The sequence below is a fragment of the Copadichromis virginalis genome, linkage group LG11 (assembly GCF_057382275.1).
Source record: "Copadichromis virginalis isolate Kocher_CV1m ecotype Utaka linkage group LG11, C_Virginalis_male_GT1.1, whole genome shotgun sequence".
Classification (NCBI taxonomy): domain Eukaryota; kingdom Metazoa; phylum Chordata; class Actinopteri; order Cichliformes; family Cichlidae; genus Copadichromis; species Copadichromis virginalis.
In genome coordinates, this window is record NC_140628.1 from 33,963,482 (window position 1) to 33,981,052 (window position 17,571).

At 39.7% G+C, this 17,571-nt stretch overlaps 2 protein-coding genes across 4 annotated transcripts in view; both read right to left on the bottom strand.

Annotated features, from left to right (window-relative positions):
- Positions 1–10,525, bottom strand: part of scap (SREBF chaperone) — a 31,174-nt gene extending 20,649 nt beyond the window's left edge. For 2 of the 3 annotated variants that reach the window (XM_085472134.1, XM_085472133.1), the window contains exons 1-5: positions 7,480–8,321; positions 5,003–5,203; positions 1,592–1,712; positions 1,099–1,256; positions 389–609 (exon numbers count right to left, since the gene is read on the bottom strand). In XM_085472134.1, the coding sequence (XP_085328260.1) occupies positions 389–609; positions 1,099–1,256; positions 1,592–1,712; positions 5,003–5,203; positions 7,480–7,655 (877 nt within the window). In that variant the 5' untranslated portion in view covers positions 7,656–8,321. Of the gene's footprint in view, positions 1–388; positions 610–1,098; positions 1,257–1,591; positions 1,713–5,002; positions 5,204–7,479; positions 8,322–10,109 lie in introns of those variants that run through there. The other variant, XM_085472135.1, reaches the window with a different exon arrangement.
- Positions 10,526–11,472: 947 nt separating this feature from the next.
- Positions 11,473–14,024, bottom strand: elp6 (elongator acetyltransferase complex subunit 6). Its single transcript, XM_085472727.1, has 7 exons — positions 13,646–14,024; positions 13,441–13,519; positions 13,278–13,348; positions 12,923–13,047; positions 12,574–12,781; positions 12,319–12,480; positions 11,473–11,973 (listed from the first exon to the last, which is right to left on the bottom strand). The coding sequence occupies exons 1-7, from the start codon at positions 13,697–13,699 to the stop codon at positions 11,848–11,850; spliced, it is 825 nt and encodes a 274-aa protein (XP_085328853.1). The 5' UTR covers positions 13,700–14,024; the 3' UTR covers positions 11,473–11,847.
- Positions 14,025–17,571: the final 3,547 nt, after the last annotated feature.

Genomic DNA, 17,571 nt, shown 5'->3' on the forward strand with positions numbered 1-17,571 from the left:
TTTTCACAAGGACCAGTTAAGGAAGCACTGAAGCTCTAATCTTGGGCACGCTTCAGGATGACACCACATGCTCTGTGGACGGTGACAGAGACTTTGTCTGAACACATTCACTTAACCACTCCTTGGCAGGGTACGCAGTGATCACACAAGTCACACAGTTGGTTACAGTAACAATTATTAGAATGTGAGTAGAACCTCAAAAAGAAAAATGTCCAAGGGCTTTTTCTGAGTAGAATATGGTAGCAGACCAAACTGAGTTATATTTATGTACTCGCTTGTTGATCAAAGGTCTGTCAAGGGAATGGTTTGTTAGCAATACTGTACACAGAACCTACTGCACACACACGAGGGGAGGCCACTACTGAATCAGAGCTTTCCAAATTACTACCTCGCAATGTCGCTGAGGTGTGCAAGCCTTTCGGTTCATGTTTCTGGATGGTCTTGAGGGGGTCGGGGTCCGAGTCAAACAGCTCCCGTTGGTTCTGCCAGTAGTTGCCAGGAGAAACAAGAAGGCAGCCATGCTCTGGCAGCACCGACTGCATCCGCCGTAACCCTGGAAACAGATCTGTCACCTGGAGACACAAAGACTCCAGACTGCGAATGCCGGAGCTGACAAGACAAGAACGAGACAGCGGTAAAGACAAGAGAAGAGGAGGTGTGACAGAAGACGAGGAAATCAATGCAGTACAGCTCACGGATACCAAATGCTCCTGGAATAAATGAGATTTAAATAAACTAATAAAGTATTGAACAGCAATAAATCGTTAATGTAAAAATAGTTAAACAAGTATTTAATTGAAACCAGAAGCACAAAAGCAAAGCAAACTGTTCTGGGAACTATCATTGATACAGTAGATTAGTCAAACAGAACAAACCATAAACTTTGTAGTTTACAACAGATCAATAACTCAAGGTCATTGATGTTTATCTCCCCCCCCCTTGGACTAAACTCAAAGAAGCTTTTGGTTCACAGCTTTCCTTCCACAGCCCTCTGCTCTAGTCTTTCCTTATACTTAGACTACACTTCATAATGTAGTATTTTTTCCATTGTGTTACTGCAAATTTACCACCGTCACATATCAGTGCACCCAAGCTTACCTGTCGGAGTGAACATGGTTGTGGATCTCTTCCAGCAGATTGAAGACTCGACCAAGAGGCGACCGAAAGACATCCACCGGCACCAGGCTGTTGTCCCATGGAGACACTGCTGCCTTCACCAACACCTGCTGGATGTAGGCGACCGGAGGACCCCGGTACTAGGGCAAACATGTAGGCAACTTATTAAGAAACAGATTGTGATTAAGTACAATGAACCAGCTACTACTGCTGACTGATTTTAATATTAGTATTTAATATTAACTAAAAACGTATTCTTTGTTTCTTATTCCCCTTGTTACAGCAAATTAAAACTAGTGTTGACAAATCGTGTGAGCCACTGTTTTACTATTTATGAGCCTCCAGCTTTGCCCAGCCATCATTTTTGAATATTCAAGCCTAAGATTAAAATGTATTTCAGGTTTGAATGCCAAAGCTTAAACACATCCCAAGGAAATAAAACAAATCTTATGGATTTCATGTTTTTTTCTCCTACCCAGTCAGGGCGCTCTCCAAAGTCACCCTGAGGCTCATGGAAAGGAACGCTGTAGTCTCGCAGCCCTGTGGTGAACTCCACAGGACCCGTCCCAGGCAGGGGGAGCCTCAATAACGGATAGCTAGCAGGAAGAGAATGTGGGGGTGGGGTGGGGGGTGGGGGGGGTGGGGGGTTCACATGTCAAACAATAGGAACAAGGGAATTTAGTTCAACTTATATTTATGCATCTACATCCTTTTGTTCATTCATTAATAAATGGAAAAGACATTCTCACTGTAACGCAAACCCACATGCATGCTTTCAAAGAAAGCAGCAGACAGCTATACACTACGGACCAATGAAGCCACCACGATAACGGTGAGTGCTTCCCTGTGATGCATGTTGCAACACTTCTGAGTAGATGAAACCAGCACCTCTGGCTTTTCCTGCCAGATTAAGTTTCATGCGCAACCCAGAGAGACCCGCTCCCTAGTTCTCCTGGAAATGGGCAGGTCTTCAAGAAAACAAACTTCATCTGAGAACCAAACCACTCCCTTCTTTCATTCCTTCTCTGCATGTGTCTATATGTAGAGGAAGCACGTTCAGTTTGAAATGATAGTGTTGAGCAACCCTGAAAAATACCTGAAAGACTGAGCTGGTGGTGGCAACAGAGGTGGATGGAATAAAGCTTTTAAAAGACTCTCTGAAGTGTTTTGGATGTATGCCCACTGTCTTGGTGCTTACTTAAAATGGAAAAAAAGTCATCACAAAATTATCAAAGGAAGTCAATTCCTTCTTTAAAAAAAAAAAAAAAAAAAAAAAAAAAAAAAAAAAAAAAAAAAAAAAACCCACAAACTACATTTTTATTTTTTTCTTATGCCTAAATTATGTCAAATTCAGCCAAAAGTAATCAAATGTGCCTTCATCAGCTTTATAATAGGGATTTTAGCAGAGCACCTCAAGCTTCCCACTCAGGCTACAACTAACAACTAATTTTATTCTCAATTAACGCAATGCTGACTTTCTGAATTCGTTGATTTTGTCAAAAACAAGAAAAACACTGATACACCTCTATTTGTTAGCATAACCTTAATCTAAGGTCGTGTTGTAGTTGATAAATAGTCCAAAAGTCAAAATAGTTTTAATGTCAAAGAAATGCATCAAATTCTCACATGAGAGAATGTAAAAGAAATTAAATATTTATATTAAAAATAAATCATGATTTAATTATCAAAAGCAGCTGCTGACAAATTGTTCACTTTTAATTAAACTAAGCTGTAGCTGTGCTGCCCACATGGCTGTCGTCAAGGCCGCTGAGGATAAAACAAAGTAAGAATTCATCTAATAAAAATGGGCTCTCTCCTAATGAGGTCAAGCCTGGAGAAAATTAAGTGCTCCCCAAACATCACCATCACACTTTTTTTCTTTTTTCTATTAAAAAAAAAAAAAAAAAAAAAAAAAAAAAAAAAAAAAAAAAAAAAAAAAAAAAAGACACAATACAGCCTTCAGCAGTTGAGCTGTACCCCAGTTTAGCAGTATAAATAAAGTTACGTTTTAATTTTTGATGATGTACATCTTTAGCTGGAAAAGGAAAAGTGGTCTGACAGAGGTTCAGAAATCTCAGCAGCTGATGAAGGATCAATTGGGTCACTGGTACCTTTGTATCCAGACAGCTTATATGAACATATTGTACTCTAATACAAATATCAATTCTTGTCTTTTCGATGGAAACCTCTGCCTGCTTTTCGCTGTGCCTCACCTCCCTCTCCCTCATGCCTCCTCCACTCTCCTAGGTCACTGTACCTCCACAAAGGCCTCTTTTGTGCCGAGCCAGCCCCCCTCCTGACAAGCAGATGGAGGGACAGGCATCCCATTCTCACAGGGCCACTTTCTCACAGCCCTCTGCTCTAGCCCTGCCTTAACATCCCCGTTGTCCAGCTCTTTTCTTTCATTTTACCCCGGGTGGTAGTCAGTCGCCCATTTGGTCAGCACCCCTGCTGTAAGTTGCAGCAAGGACAGCACGCTGCAGGGGCATGTGTGCGTTTCTGATTGTTTTACAATGCCTTTACTTACAAAGCCTGTCAAACTCTGACCCATGTCCTCTCTTTTGAGGAGTGATTTAGCAAGAGGAGATATGTGCGTGAGTTCAGTGAATGTTTGTGTCATCATGTCAGCAGGAGGCTGTTGTGTGTGTACAGATGGCCAGTTAAACTGAGCTGAACTGGCCAACTGAGTTTTCCCCTCTGAAGTCACTTTCTCCATCTGTCTGTTTCTGTAAAGTGGATGACAAGATTTCCTCTCATCTTTTAACAGAATTGGTACTAAAAGGAGGTCATCATGTCCACAGGTTCTTGCAAAACAGTCTGCTGTACTGTTTAGTAGATTTTGACTGGACTAGGGCTGCCACAAACGATTATTTTGATAGTCGACTAGTCACCGATTATTTTTGCGATAAGTCAACGAATCAGATCGCGCATCCATTGGACGTAAAACGTACAGCTTATTGCACCAGCATGCATCTGCTCTTATATAACTATCATTAGCTTACAGCTTTAAGTGTTTAAGGTATGTGCTAACTAAAAATAAAGATGCAGATTGCAGTGTTTCGGTGGAGTTTAATAAACTCAGCCGTCTGCTCCTTGCTATCTAAAATATAACAGGACACCGGAGTATATTCTCGAGCATCTCACACTTCTGATAATCAGTTGTCTGCTTGACGTTTATTAAGCTGTGTAAAAACTATAACTTTAATCTCAGCCAAACTGATTTACTGAGGAACAAATAAAATACTAAAAAAAAAAAAAAAAAAAAGAATCACATTTTAAGTTACCTAAGTGACTTTTATATCATGTTTAACCTGAGTAGCGAAAGACGGCGGTGGGTTTGAAAATGATTTGCCGGGAGTCCGGTGTTCTCACCAGCTCTAGTGAGCCTTGCCCCGTTCAGTCCGTTATTACGCTCTTAAAATCCTACTACTTATTCCTGCATCTTTCGGGATCTTACAAAGCTTCAAACGATGCGTCAACTATTAAATTAGTCGTCGACGTAATCGTGACTAGTCGACTAATCGTGGCAGCCCTGGACAATGTTTCAAAAGCAGTTTTCTGAACCCTGCATAGGTGGTCAACTAGCTGGTCACAGTACAACTGTTCAACACAACCACACTCTCTGGGAAGGTAAAAAGTGAATCTGAGGAGGGGGAAGGTGTATCTTAATAAGGAATAAGAGGGAGCATAATCAGACAGTTTCACCATTAACGTACTTGGTTGTATACAAGAACAAGAACACGAGTAGATGCTCCACAATGAACTCATCAGTATAATACGTAGGTGTAAATGCCAGCTTGTCAGTTTTTCAAAGTTAAAAAGAAATCCATATTACTGAAACTGTTCCCTGTATGCTCAAATTACTTATATTACACTCAATACCTACCAGCAGGTGAGGATGCTGGCCGAGGTGAAGAGGATGATGGGTACTGGATAGGAGGCACACAGCAGCCCGTGGCGGTAGAAGGCCGCTGAAATCTTCTCTCTCAGCTGCTCGCGCAGCGTCATCTTGGTGGGCTTGGTCAACTCCCGGCCATTGGGAAGAACTGGGCGGCCGAGGACAGTTCGCCGCGGGGCATCCAGGGACCTACGAGTGCAAGCGAGTCAATAGATTCACCGAATGAATATTTAATTTCACACATTTTAAAGCCAAAACTCATGGGATGATTTTGACTATAAAATTATTCATTTTAAAACTTTTAATCCAGAGGGGAATCTGGTATAATAATTAAGTCATTTAATGATTTTCTAGGGGGAAAAAATGTCTTATATACTCCTATGAGATCTGAGAGTTCAGAGAAAGGGGAAGGGACAAGGGGAAGACTTTATATTTAAGACTAAACTTGTTATGGAGATTCATCAGACATAGTGAAACTGAGTGAAATCCTGTTTTATAACTGATAAATAATTATTTGCATACATAAGACATATTTCCTTTTCAGACATATAACATTTGACATCCAAAATTACAATACTTTTTTTTTTTACTTCAATATTTTAGTCTAAGAAAAGCATAAATTCCTTCCAGAGAAAATAGATTGTACTTTTAAATATTGAGATTGCTGACACTGCATCCAATCAGTCTAAATAATGCAATCTTATAAAGATGTATTACAAAAGCAACAGTTTTCATATTTTTAAATAACTGGCACAGTTGTCACTGTTTAGACGTAAGCACATGTGGAACAAAATAGCAGCACAGAGGCAAGTTTTATAAATATTGTCATCCCTCTCTTATCAGGCCAAATCGTGTAGTGCATCTCCACAGACTAACACACAGAAACAGAGGTCAGCTCTGTTACTGAGAAGCTCTGTCCTGGAAAACTAATTTGTTACACACATCTTGTGGTGCCATTCTTACTGCTAACTAAAGGCACAGTGTGGTTTTTTTCGTTCAAACCAGCTCATACTGTGGTCACATGCTGCATAGCACTTAAACACACGACTCATTCAGTAGCCCAAAAGGTGTGGACACATTCCCCACGGTGGAAAATATCCAACTGTGGTACAGCAGTGAAACATACATGCTTTACTGGTCACACCTGGGGAAAATTACAACCTCCACGTTCCCTGAAACAACTGTTTCTCAGAAATTTCCTGTAAAGTTACATTTAGATAATAATGCACAGGAGGATATGATGGTGAAAATGGAAGAGGGTAATGTTTAACTATTTAAAGAAATAAAAAAATAAAATAATAATAACAACACAGGTACTGAAAAGCTATTTGTAGAAGACGAATTCATTAAGTCATTAATCATTAGTCACCACCTAAATATCTTTCGACCTTTGGACAGAGAAAGCAATTGGAACACATATCTGACTGCTGGACTTCTTAGCAGTCTTCCAACATGAATCATCCTTTGAACCAGTCCTAATATTTCCATAGCTATAAACAGAACAAAATGCTTTTCATACAACAGGATGCCCCGAAACTCTGAATACAACAGTCCTGTATACTCATTATTGATGCTAATGAATTCTAGTAGCTGAACTTTTAGGTAACTTTGATGATCCCAATTTATCCAGCCATGGTACAGCACACATACTATGTGCCATATGGTATAAAGGAAACAGCTAAAGGAAACCAGCAAACTTGTTTAGCTATTTCCATCGATTGAAATTTAAAAGTTAGATAGTTGTGTAGACCACATTCTTTCATCCATATTATAGGAACTGAAGAATTGTTCTCTGGCATAGGTGCACATTTTATACACATTATATGAGTATCGACAGAGATATGTACAAGTACACAAAAAAATATTTTTAACTGACACCATGCACTGATAATTTGTCGATCAACCAACAGGTTAACATACTCTTAACTCTGATTGGCATCATAATCTCTGGTTTCCATTCTATACAATAATAATCACAATCATGACAACGTCCGGAAATTGACCATCGTTCAAATAAAGAAATGTTAATGTTAGGATGATGTAAACTGCCAGACTAACTGCTGAGTTTGATGTGACTTATCTGAATTCAACATTTGATTTCTCCAGCCTGACCCCCTTAACATGACTCTGTGCTTGAACACGGATGTCAACTCAGATGGAAAAACTGAACTCTTTGACGTAAACGTGGTTCACTTAACAACAAACGCAATCACCAAATTGGCCTCCAATCGCAGTTCTCGTTTCCCTGTTTACTCAGTCGGCACGTTCAGAGCTGCCTATCAGTGTAAACACTGCTCTATTAAAAATATTTAACTGGGTTTCCTGGCACACATACAGCAGCTGGATTTGTTCAGTATCTTAATCCACCCGCTCTCACCTCAGCTTCTAAAATCATGTCAATAAGCAGCATGAAACTGTTAACCAAACAGTGTTGTTAGACAAGTTAGACTGTTCTAAGAGCATACCTGCCAATGGGAGACCAGTTTATCTCTCTGGCTTGCACCCGCTGAAGTCCCCTGAAAGCAGAAACGGTGGGTTTTTTTAGCTTTACGTGCGCTTTGTGGTTAACACAGTGCTCCCTCCTCGACTCAGACAGACTGTGTAATTGCTCCGCTTGTCCCCCCGAGAACAGCGGAAACATTCCCCGGGAGGAATTTGCCTCAGGAGTCTCTTGATCTGCTGTTATAAATACTCCATACAGTAAACACAGCAATGTCCTAGTAACCTTGCACAATAGGTGCAGCAAACGTTAAAGGCAGATTTTGAAGTAATGACTTTCTGCTCTCAACCTGGTCCTGGTTCCAGGGGCCATCTTGCCAGGGAAAATTTTCAATGAATGCCTCCATCTCTCAGTTGTTTGTCCAGCAGGGTAAGTGGGTGTAGCTGTAAGGCCCAATTTGGCAAAGGGTCAGCACCATCTCCGTCAGTGAACTAATCCCGGATTGAGCTGATCGGAAACTCAGCGAGCAGGGCTCAGGACCTGTAGCCATCCCCCATCATCTCCCTCCTCCTCTGGCCAAAGCCGGCCAGCGTACTATTATGCCAGTTACAGCAAGCCAAGACATTCACCATCTCAAAAGCATGGTGTATTTGAGAGAGGCTTGACAAGTAAAACGTAACAACTAGGGCAGATATATTAACACCAGTCACAGGTCAAGTGCTGGTAAGGAGTAGCCTTTCTCTTATCTTCAGCCATTTTTGGCAAGTGACCAGCAATTATTCAGAAATCCTATTCTGTATCACAAGATAGACGATGGTGTTCCCTAACAAACACTATGGCTGTAGTACATTAAAAACAATATATATTATATAACACAAATAATATTTCCTGACTAAGTCAGGGAAAAGTCTCAGCTGAATGAATAACCATGTGCATTTGTGAGTATGTGCTAAACAAATAATCTAACAAAGAACAGCTTGTATGCATCTTACATGAAAACTCAGCACATTTACTCACAAAACACAGCATTTCACATTGCAAGTGCAAATTCAGTTAAGGAGATCATTGTGGACCTCTTTAGTGTACCTTTCAGATTAAGACTAAGGTAAGACTTTGTCAAAAAGCACAAAGCTAAAAGACTGCTGCTATGAGAAAAATGGTGCACGGAGTTTATAGATGCAAATTATCAATAAAATTTAGAAGCGCAAAGCTTACCTCTTTTCAACACATGCCATGAATGTAAATTCCTTAAACAATATTTCCTCATAAACTGCTGCAAAAATCCAAGCACCATACCAATACCCACAAACATTCCAGCAAGCATTAAGCTGTGTCCGTTCTTTGTGGCATAATTGCATCAAAATTCAGTGACATAGTTGCATAATTCTGAGGCATGCGCCTCTGATAACTGAGGACCATTAGTCCTGCTATAATTGCAGAGAGCAGCTCAATATGGATGAGCCGACTTTTACAACCAGCGCTGATGAGAAAAGAGGGTAATGTCCTGTCAATGAGTAACCACATTTGAATAACAGATGGTGCGTAATAGGCGGTCTACTTCCTTACAAGCACCTCTCTCAAAATACAGTTTTTAAAAATGAAATATATCTTGGTTAATTGATGGACATATACTAAATTACTTGCTAAAGTCTTCTTTACGCTCTAAGGTATACTAAAGCAACCAGGGTTGTGACATAGCCATCACAAGACAATGAACAACTGCAAGAAGGATGATGCAACCCTGTTGCAATATCACCTGCTGGTAATCACAGTAATTATCAAACCAACAATCAGAAACCGGCAGGGATTAATGAATAAAATCAGAAAGTGCAGTTTAAATATGCACACGTCTTAATTTCATTTATAAAAACTAACATTAGAAAGTGCCTACCAACAAATGTCAAATTGAGCGAGAACACCACTCACCGAGCTGAAGCAATGATAAATTATGTTTACATGCAATTAAAAACCTCAAAGGGAACAGTTAAATCTCACCGTTTGCCCTGACAGGTTTATATTCCATATGAGAGCATCTAGCTTTATTATTAAAATGGCATGTGCAAAAAAGGCTAGCTGACAATATCCACCGCTACCTCATCATGGTTCATTAAATAACACTTAAAATGCCTTAAACATAAGAGCAGAAAACAAGTGCTGAACAAACAGCTATAATAATGATAGATCAATGTGTTTTATGTATTATGTAAAAACTTACGATGTCATGAAGCTCAGGCTAAACCTGCTAGCAAACAATTAGCTTTGCTAGCTGTAAATAAACCCGGGTCCCAATATGGACCCACGCTTTAAGCTTAAAAAAGAAACAAATTGTGACAGTTAACATACCTCAATTAACACAGCTGTCGCTTATAAAGTACCACAGATTGATTCCAACAACGGCGCATAATAGAGTAAAACTACAGGTAGCATGCTTGGTGTTAGCACGTCGTTAGAGTGCGCTCTGAGATGCTCCGGGTTCATGTGTAAGTACCACACTTAAGTTATGAGCTTATTCGAGCCCGAAGACGGCAGCTTTAACGCTACATTCATAGCAACATTGAGTAACCTACATAATAAATAATTCAACAGTTCCGGTACTTTACACTTACACGAAGCTAAGTTTCACAGCTAATGCTAGCAGTGCGCAGCTCAACTTGCCTGGACAAATTTCAGAGTCCCTCCTAATGATGCTGTTGTTGTAGTTGATGTTGTCCTCGTGGTTGAACTGGTAAGCAATCGCTCTATTCCTTCGGTTCCAGATTTTACTAAATGCTAACGCATATGCCTACCATTAAACGCCAACATATAGACGCACCGTCTCAGCAGTTACTGGCTGTCATATCCCAATGAAACCTCTCCCCTTCGACCTCTCAACTTGCACGCTGTTACAGTGGGGACATCTAGTGGATATGATGGCGACTTTTTAGGCATCCTGTGCAAATTTAGGAACCAATTTCCTGTTTGAGTCTACGTGTCTGTGGCTTCTAGGCTAGATTATTGTAATTTATTATTATAGTGAAACTTGCTTTTATGTATGGGTCAGAGACGGTTGCACTGAAGAGACAGAAAGCAGGGCTGAAGGTGCCGGGAATAAGTACATAAGAGAGACAGATCGGGTTGTAGTCAGAGTTAGAGGGACAAGCTTGAGAAGGAGGTATAGTGGCTATATTGGACAAGGGATACTGACTATGGAGCTTCCAAGGATGAGGGAGCAAAACAGGAAGACCACAGAGAAGATTCATGGATGTAGTGAAGGAGGACAAGCAGAGGGTTGGTGTGGCAGGAGAGGACTCTAGGTATAGGGTGAGATCGAGGCAGATGATCTGCTGTGCTGAACACTAAAGGAAGTAGTCAGAAGAATTCTTATCAGGTGCCCTGATATCTTTGAAGACCTTTCAATTCATCCAAAATGCTGAAGGAATCAAGAGTACTAATATGAACAAAGGAGGCTCATAACTCTCTAATATTCTGTTCATTGACTCCCTGTTAAATCCTCGTCACTTATACAGCGCTTAATTAGGTCCATCATATTTTGAAGACCACGTAGTTCCATACTATCCCAACAGACCACTTTTCCTCACAACTACAAGTTTTAAAAATTAGGATGTGATGGAGAGCTTTCCATTTTGGGTTCAAGTGACACCCTCTCTACTTAGGTGACCACTGAGGATACTCCAGGCATTCAAGTACCACTATTAGATTGAATTAAGATTGTTTCTTCTTACTCTTTGGGCTCATTTGGGCTTTAATCATTGTTAACTATTCCCACCTGTACCTATCTCCAGGTGTCTGCCTTCAGAGGTGGATTACCTCCCTAGGTATGTTTCTGCCAGAGGATTTTTCCAGTAAAATTTGAGTTTTCTGTTTTTAAGTGCTTACTCATGAGGTAGGCTTGGTTTCTCTCCAAACATATTTTACTTGTGTGTTTTTCTTACAATGTAATGTACCCTGAGACAACTGTTGTTGTAAAATGTGTGCATTTAAATAAGAAAAAATGAATTCGATTTTATTATATTAACATTCATTGGCAACACGGCTCCACAAAACTGTTCTTTGAATAATACTTTTATTCATTAACAAGATTCTTTCAAACCACCAGCAATCCTGCATTCTGAGTATTTTGTTGAGTCGTCCACTGAAATCGACCAAATAATGACAACATCACGAGTCAGCATGATAATAACTCTATCCTCTGGAGATTCAGAGGTCTGGAATTGGATCACAATGTCCTTCCATCACAAGGTTTGGGATCCAGACACTGTTTGCTGACAGCAGTGACCAGCCATGGCCAATTCACCAACCACTTTGGCAGCATTTGCTATTTGCGCAACATGAAAACATAACAGTGGTTGTTCTGTTGTCACGTAAAAGAGACTAAATGTGTCTAAGGGTATAACTAGAGAACGGCGCTGGATGTCCCAGGAGCAAAGAAGGAGGCTCCTTTATCGTGGACCTTGTACTGAAAAAGCTTCTTCTGTGTGTGCTGCCCATCGCCTCGTCTCCTCCTCCAACAAACCTCCACCTGGAAAAACAACAGTGCACCTTGTGCTAAATTTGATACTGTTTAAGGACAAGAAATAGACACTAGATGGATTTTGTCAAGTACAGCTGAAATGAGATTAATAAAGTAATCAATCAACAGAAAATTAGTCAGTAATAATGTTCTTAATTACAAAAATGTTAATCACAGTTACCAAAAACAATCATTTTACCCTCTTCCTGTTCAAATATTTGTAACTCTATAACATAGAAAGCTCAAATCGATTTTGACTTGTTAACTGAATCTAAACACCTGGATAATGAGCAGATCTGTGTCTCTGATGTGTTCAGTCTGAATTAGAAAATTTGCATCCACATACACACATACCTGACCGTGTATGTCCCTGCAGTAGCCAGTTGGGAGACCCTGTACATGAAGAGTGAGGCTGCACTGGTGGGTCAGGCCCTTGAGGAGCCACTCTGATCCCTCATCACTTCCATCATCCTCCGCTTCTTCTCCATGACAGCGTACCAGCATCACTATGTTCCCCTGCAGTGCAGACATGTTTATAAGAGTATTTGTAGAATCCACTGAGTTTAATTTGAGGAGAGGACTTTTAATGAAAGGGCATTTTGGTCTAACCTGTAGCTGAGAGCAGACTGTGGCTCTGCAGTAGTGGCTGAAGTCCAGCGCGGCTCCAGCGCTGACCCCCAGACTCAAAAGCACACTGACGTCATCCACCAGCAAAACGGGAGGACCCCACTCTTCCACCCCTTCCTCCCCACCACCATCACTGCTCACACTGGACCGCACAAACTCATACAGCCTCTGCAGGCCAACGGTAGGATCTCTGGGGACAAAGGAGGTGATGCTGTCTGACTAGTCCTAAAGTCAGTTGAGGTTTTTTTTTTTTTTTGTTAACATGTTTTTTTTTTTTTTAAATACGTGACAATTATGCAATGAAAGTTATGAGTAAGAACAGTGGTTATACCTGAGGAAGTCCATGGCTTGACTTCCTGTTGTGGTTTCTTGAGGAATCAAAATAGATAGCGACTCCTTAAGGCCCTCTAGGAAAATCAGCTGACCCTTTTCCCTTGCCTGTGTTAAACTTACACCCTGAGAACACACATTTCACGCAAAAAAGAGGTTTTTAAAAAAATATTTGACTCCTGTTGTGTCACTAATAAAGCGTTTTAATTCTGCTGCTGATCCTTGTTTAAATAGATTTAGATCTTGAATAAGATATCATGTCTTTAATGACAGTGGCTCACTGGGGAAGGATGGAAATTGCCCTTCATGCCAGTGGTTTTGATGTTTTCTTGCAGAAAATGTTAGTTAACACTCACCAGTCTTTGACTGATTGCACTGTAGTGACTGAAGGACTGCACCAGACCCAGAAAACACACTTTGCATCGCGCTAAAACCAAAAAAACAAAAAAACAGATTAAACACATTAGCTGTTAAACAGACAGCTAGAAAATGACAATACTGTGGCAAGTTACACCTCACCTCGCAGGTAGAAAGACAGGAAGTGATGAATGAGGAAAGAGGCATCACTCTGTCTGTCAGACACTAAAATAAATTCCCCCTGTAGGATGGGCATTGTGGCACTTAATGACGCTGGATAACTTGCAGTGCACTTAAGCTCGTTACAAATACACGACTACAAGTAAAGTAGTGTTCAAAGTGAGACTGAAAATACTGCATTCCTTACCTGAGTGAAGCTGTCTGGAGTGGCGTTCAGGATGCTGTTGAGCTCTGTAAACATAGCTAACCTTGGAAGCTAAGCTAACTGTAAATAATACAAGCTAAACGGTTTCAAAGTGACACACACCAGGAGATTTTTAACAGAAATTAACCGACATGTCTGTTTTGTACATATATGGGATAAAATTAAAGGCTTACGATTCTATTTTTAACAAATCAAAGATTAGAAAGCTTTTCTCCACAGTCTCTGCTTTCTGCTTGTTGTTAACGCCTGGAAATATAAACCAAAGAAGAGGTCTCACTCCGACCCTTTATCCGTGACAATCTTTTCGATCATTTTCACAATTTTTTTTATTTTGGCACATTACACTCAAGCTATAATAAAGACAAATATTAAGGCAAATCTTAATATTTGGCTTACGATCATACTAAAAATAAATTCCACTAAAAGCGTGGTAGCGAGTGCGCATCGTCTTCATAGACAATCTTCGTAAGCACATGGAAACTTCTTCGGCGTTGCCGTCTTAATGTCGTGTGCAAGCAGCCCCACATGCTGGTGGTACTGTGGTAATAGACGTGGTGGTAGACGCATCCCGAGTATTTCACAAAAACAGGTATATACAGGAATATATGTTAAAGTATTATTATTATTATTATTATTATTATTATTATTATTATTATTCCATGGTAATAGTGACCAATTTCACCTCAGAGATGCACCTGCACACTCCAGTCTTCATCTCCAGAGACACATTTTTTCCTCTGACATTTTTTTTTTACATCTAGCATTTAAATAAGTTCCAACAGTGATATGAAATCTATATCTAGCAGCCCACAAAAGTGAAATGAAAAACTGCAATTAAATATTTCTATTTGCTATGCATTTTTAAAACTGTCATTTTGCATCTCTTTTGCCGCTTGAATGTCAATCAGTATTGGCTTATTATTAATCAATTAAAGATCTGAAGATTGAATCTCTGCACATTCATCACTCAGCACATCCTTCTTCATCATTTTTATTTTATGTCTTGCTCTGTTTAAACTTAATGACAGATTCTATTCATGGTGAAGCACTTCTGAGGGAATACTCATTAACCTTTGGGTTGTTCTGCCTCAACAATTCTCATCACACTGGAGGTTTCCAAAATTTTGACATCAGTCCGCTGATAAGTCTTTGTGAAACATACAGTTTTGTTGCTATATTTGATGTTGTTGCCGTCCAAATTTAAGGAACGGTTTGTGTTGAAATGCAGAAAGCCTGATTACATAATGTGTGTGTGTATATCAAGTCATCCATCTTACATTCACGATTCAAGCAACCAGCTCGGTCTAGTTAAACTGGGAAACAGAACTAAAGCCACCGGACATTTTTCCAATCAGCAGGTGGCACTGTGTAACTCTCACACAACTCAACACCAAAGAGATCACTACAGTAAATGCAATGAAACTGCACGTGATGACATTATCGCAGTGCCTGTAAAATTACCGGCAAAAGCAGACAGCTCATTAGCTGCCTGATTCTGATTTGCTGAATTTATTCAATTACTTCTTTTCTTTTTATTTCCACTAATTTCAATCCTGACTGCCTGAAGGTATTTTAGATCAAACTTACATATCCAGTAGAAATACAGGCGCATGTTGTGTCCAGAGGATGAATATCTAAAGTTTCTTTGGTTTTCACTAACTTGAAATAAAGAAAAGGCAAAAACATTAAAGAAAAATTGCTTCAGTCCACATGAACACTGAGCTTTAAAGTCAAAGATCTCCACTGGAGGGATGAACACAATTTTTTCATGATGTATTCCCTGATTTGGTGTTTTGATAGTGGTGGTGAACAACACTGTCTGACATGGAATTTCCAAACATCCCATAGATGTTCAGCTTAGTTGACATCTGGTGACTGTAAAGTCGACACCATGAGCCACATAATTTTCACCATTCAGTGACCCCTTGTGCCCTGAGGATGGTGGCAGACTGCTTCCTTCAGGATAGAAGCATTGATTTAATGATAGGATGAAGGTGATCACTGAGAACAAATTTTGTATTGGTTTGCAGCGATGTGAGCCTTGGCAACAAAACACTGCAGAAAAATAAACCTCCCGGATAACTTCATCGAAGTGATTCAAGGGTTCAGTTTTTCTTTTCATTTGTCTCTATTTCAGCTGCAGATGCCCTGAGTTATTCACCAGCTAGGGGTTAAATGGGTTTGCCTGTCTGCTACTTTTGAAATTGGTTCAGCTGAGTTTTTCTCTTTGGGAACAGCTACCTGCTGCGGCCAAACATGATGTAATGAGAGCAGCGAGACGACCGAAACAGTAAAGCTGCGGGCAGAGAAACAAAACATCGAGCTTAAGATGCTAAGAAGGCTTCAAAAACTTACATGGATAATAAGTGATGGCTTCCTAACGGCGTGCCTTTAACAATACATGTGGATATTATTTATTTTTAAGTCAAGTATTCATTCGTGTAGTTTTGAAATAAGTGATAAAGATTGTGTACTTTAACACTTAACAGTTTAGCAGTTTAAACAAAGCTCTTTTGTTTTATATTCATTTCCACCAGTTCTCTGGACACACCAGCTCGAAAATCTTAACCACTTAAATAATCAGCAAGATATAAAAAAAATATATTTAGTCCAGTAATTAGTCATCAAGTGAGAAGAGTAATACAAAGAAATCCAGTAAGTTTTTATTGACTTGTTTGGTGAAATGACCATTTGGTCTGGCGTAACTGTTTGAGGACTGACACAAATACAAATAAATAAATAAATAAATACAAGTTTCTGCCTCTGTGAAGGTTGTCGGCAGCCTTTGTGGATTGAGACCATCAGAAGGTCACTGGTCTGATTCCCATCGTCCCTGAAGTGTTCCCAAGAAAAACAGTAAATAGCACAATGCAGTGTAGCTGTAAACTTTAAAGTATAAAGAGACTTAAAAAAAAGTTTTATTAATGTTTTTTTGTGCTTCTGTAATTACTTTAATATAAATATTTAAATATATAAATATTTAAAACAATGTAAACATATCTGAAATAAATTCCCAAATATTATTACTATATTTTATTCACTGCTTGATGTTTGCATTCATGTCACTGCATATAATCTAATACATATCCAAATGCTCTTTCCCCCTTCCAGAAGACATCGTGCATTTAGCTTTTCTCAGCTGAGGACAGTTTATAATTCTTGGAACTCCAGAGTTTGTCGCCCTCCCCTGCGTTATAATAATCCAATCTGATCCAACCTTGGAAGCAGATCAGCAAACACTATTTTGTGAATTTCAATTTCCCTGAATGAAAGATTTTCATTAACTCCAAAAACAAGTAAAATGCACATTCACAGAACCTTTTTCAAGATGACAGTGAAATGTACAAGGAACAGGTCATCAGGGGTTGTACGGGTTAAGTATCCATGTCCTGTACCCTTGTTGCTCATTGGTGATGGAGGCTGGCAGAGAGGGAGTACTGATGGGGTTACAGATAGAACAAGGAGAAGAAGCTGGGTACAGGGCATCCGCCCACTTTAAAACTCGACCTTTAGCTTTGCTGGGGCCATTAACAGTCCTGGGACTTGGCCCGTTGGTGATGTGTGGTTTGGTGTTGGGCATCCTGTAGAGGTAAACGTCATAGTGTGCAACAGGTCCTTTGGAAGGTTTCAGCTTGACGTTCTTGTTGAGGTGGAGCTCCAAATTGATGGTCACCTTACAGTGCAGAAATAGACTGGTTATTAATACGCAAATGTAGGAGTAAAGTAAGAGAGGTAATGCACAAAAATATTAACAACTAATTATTCTCCTGTTGAACATGTTTGCAAATTGTGTTTGTTCTCTTTAAAGCAGACTGGATACATCTGATTTATAGTATTTTATTAGAGATGCATAGTAAATAGTTTGGTCAATTACATGATAATTTGACATGAAATCAAAAGTATGCAAT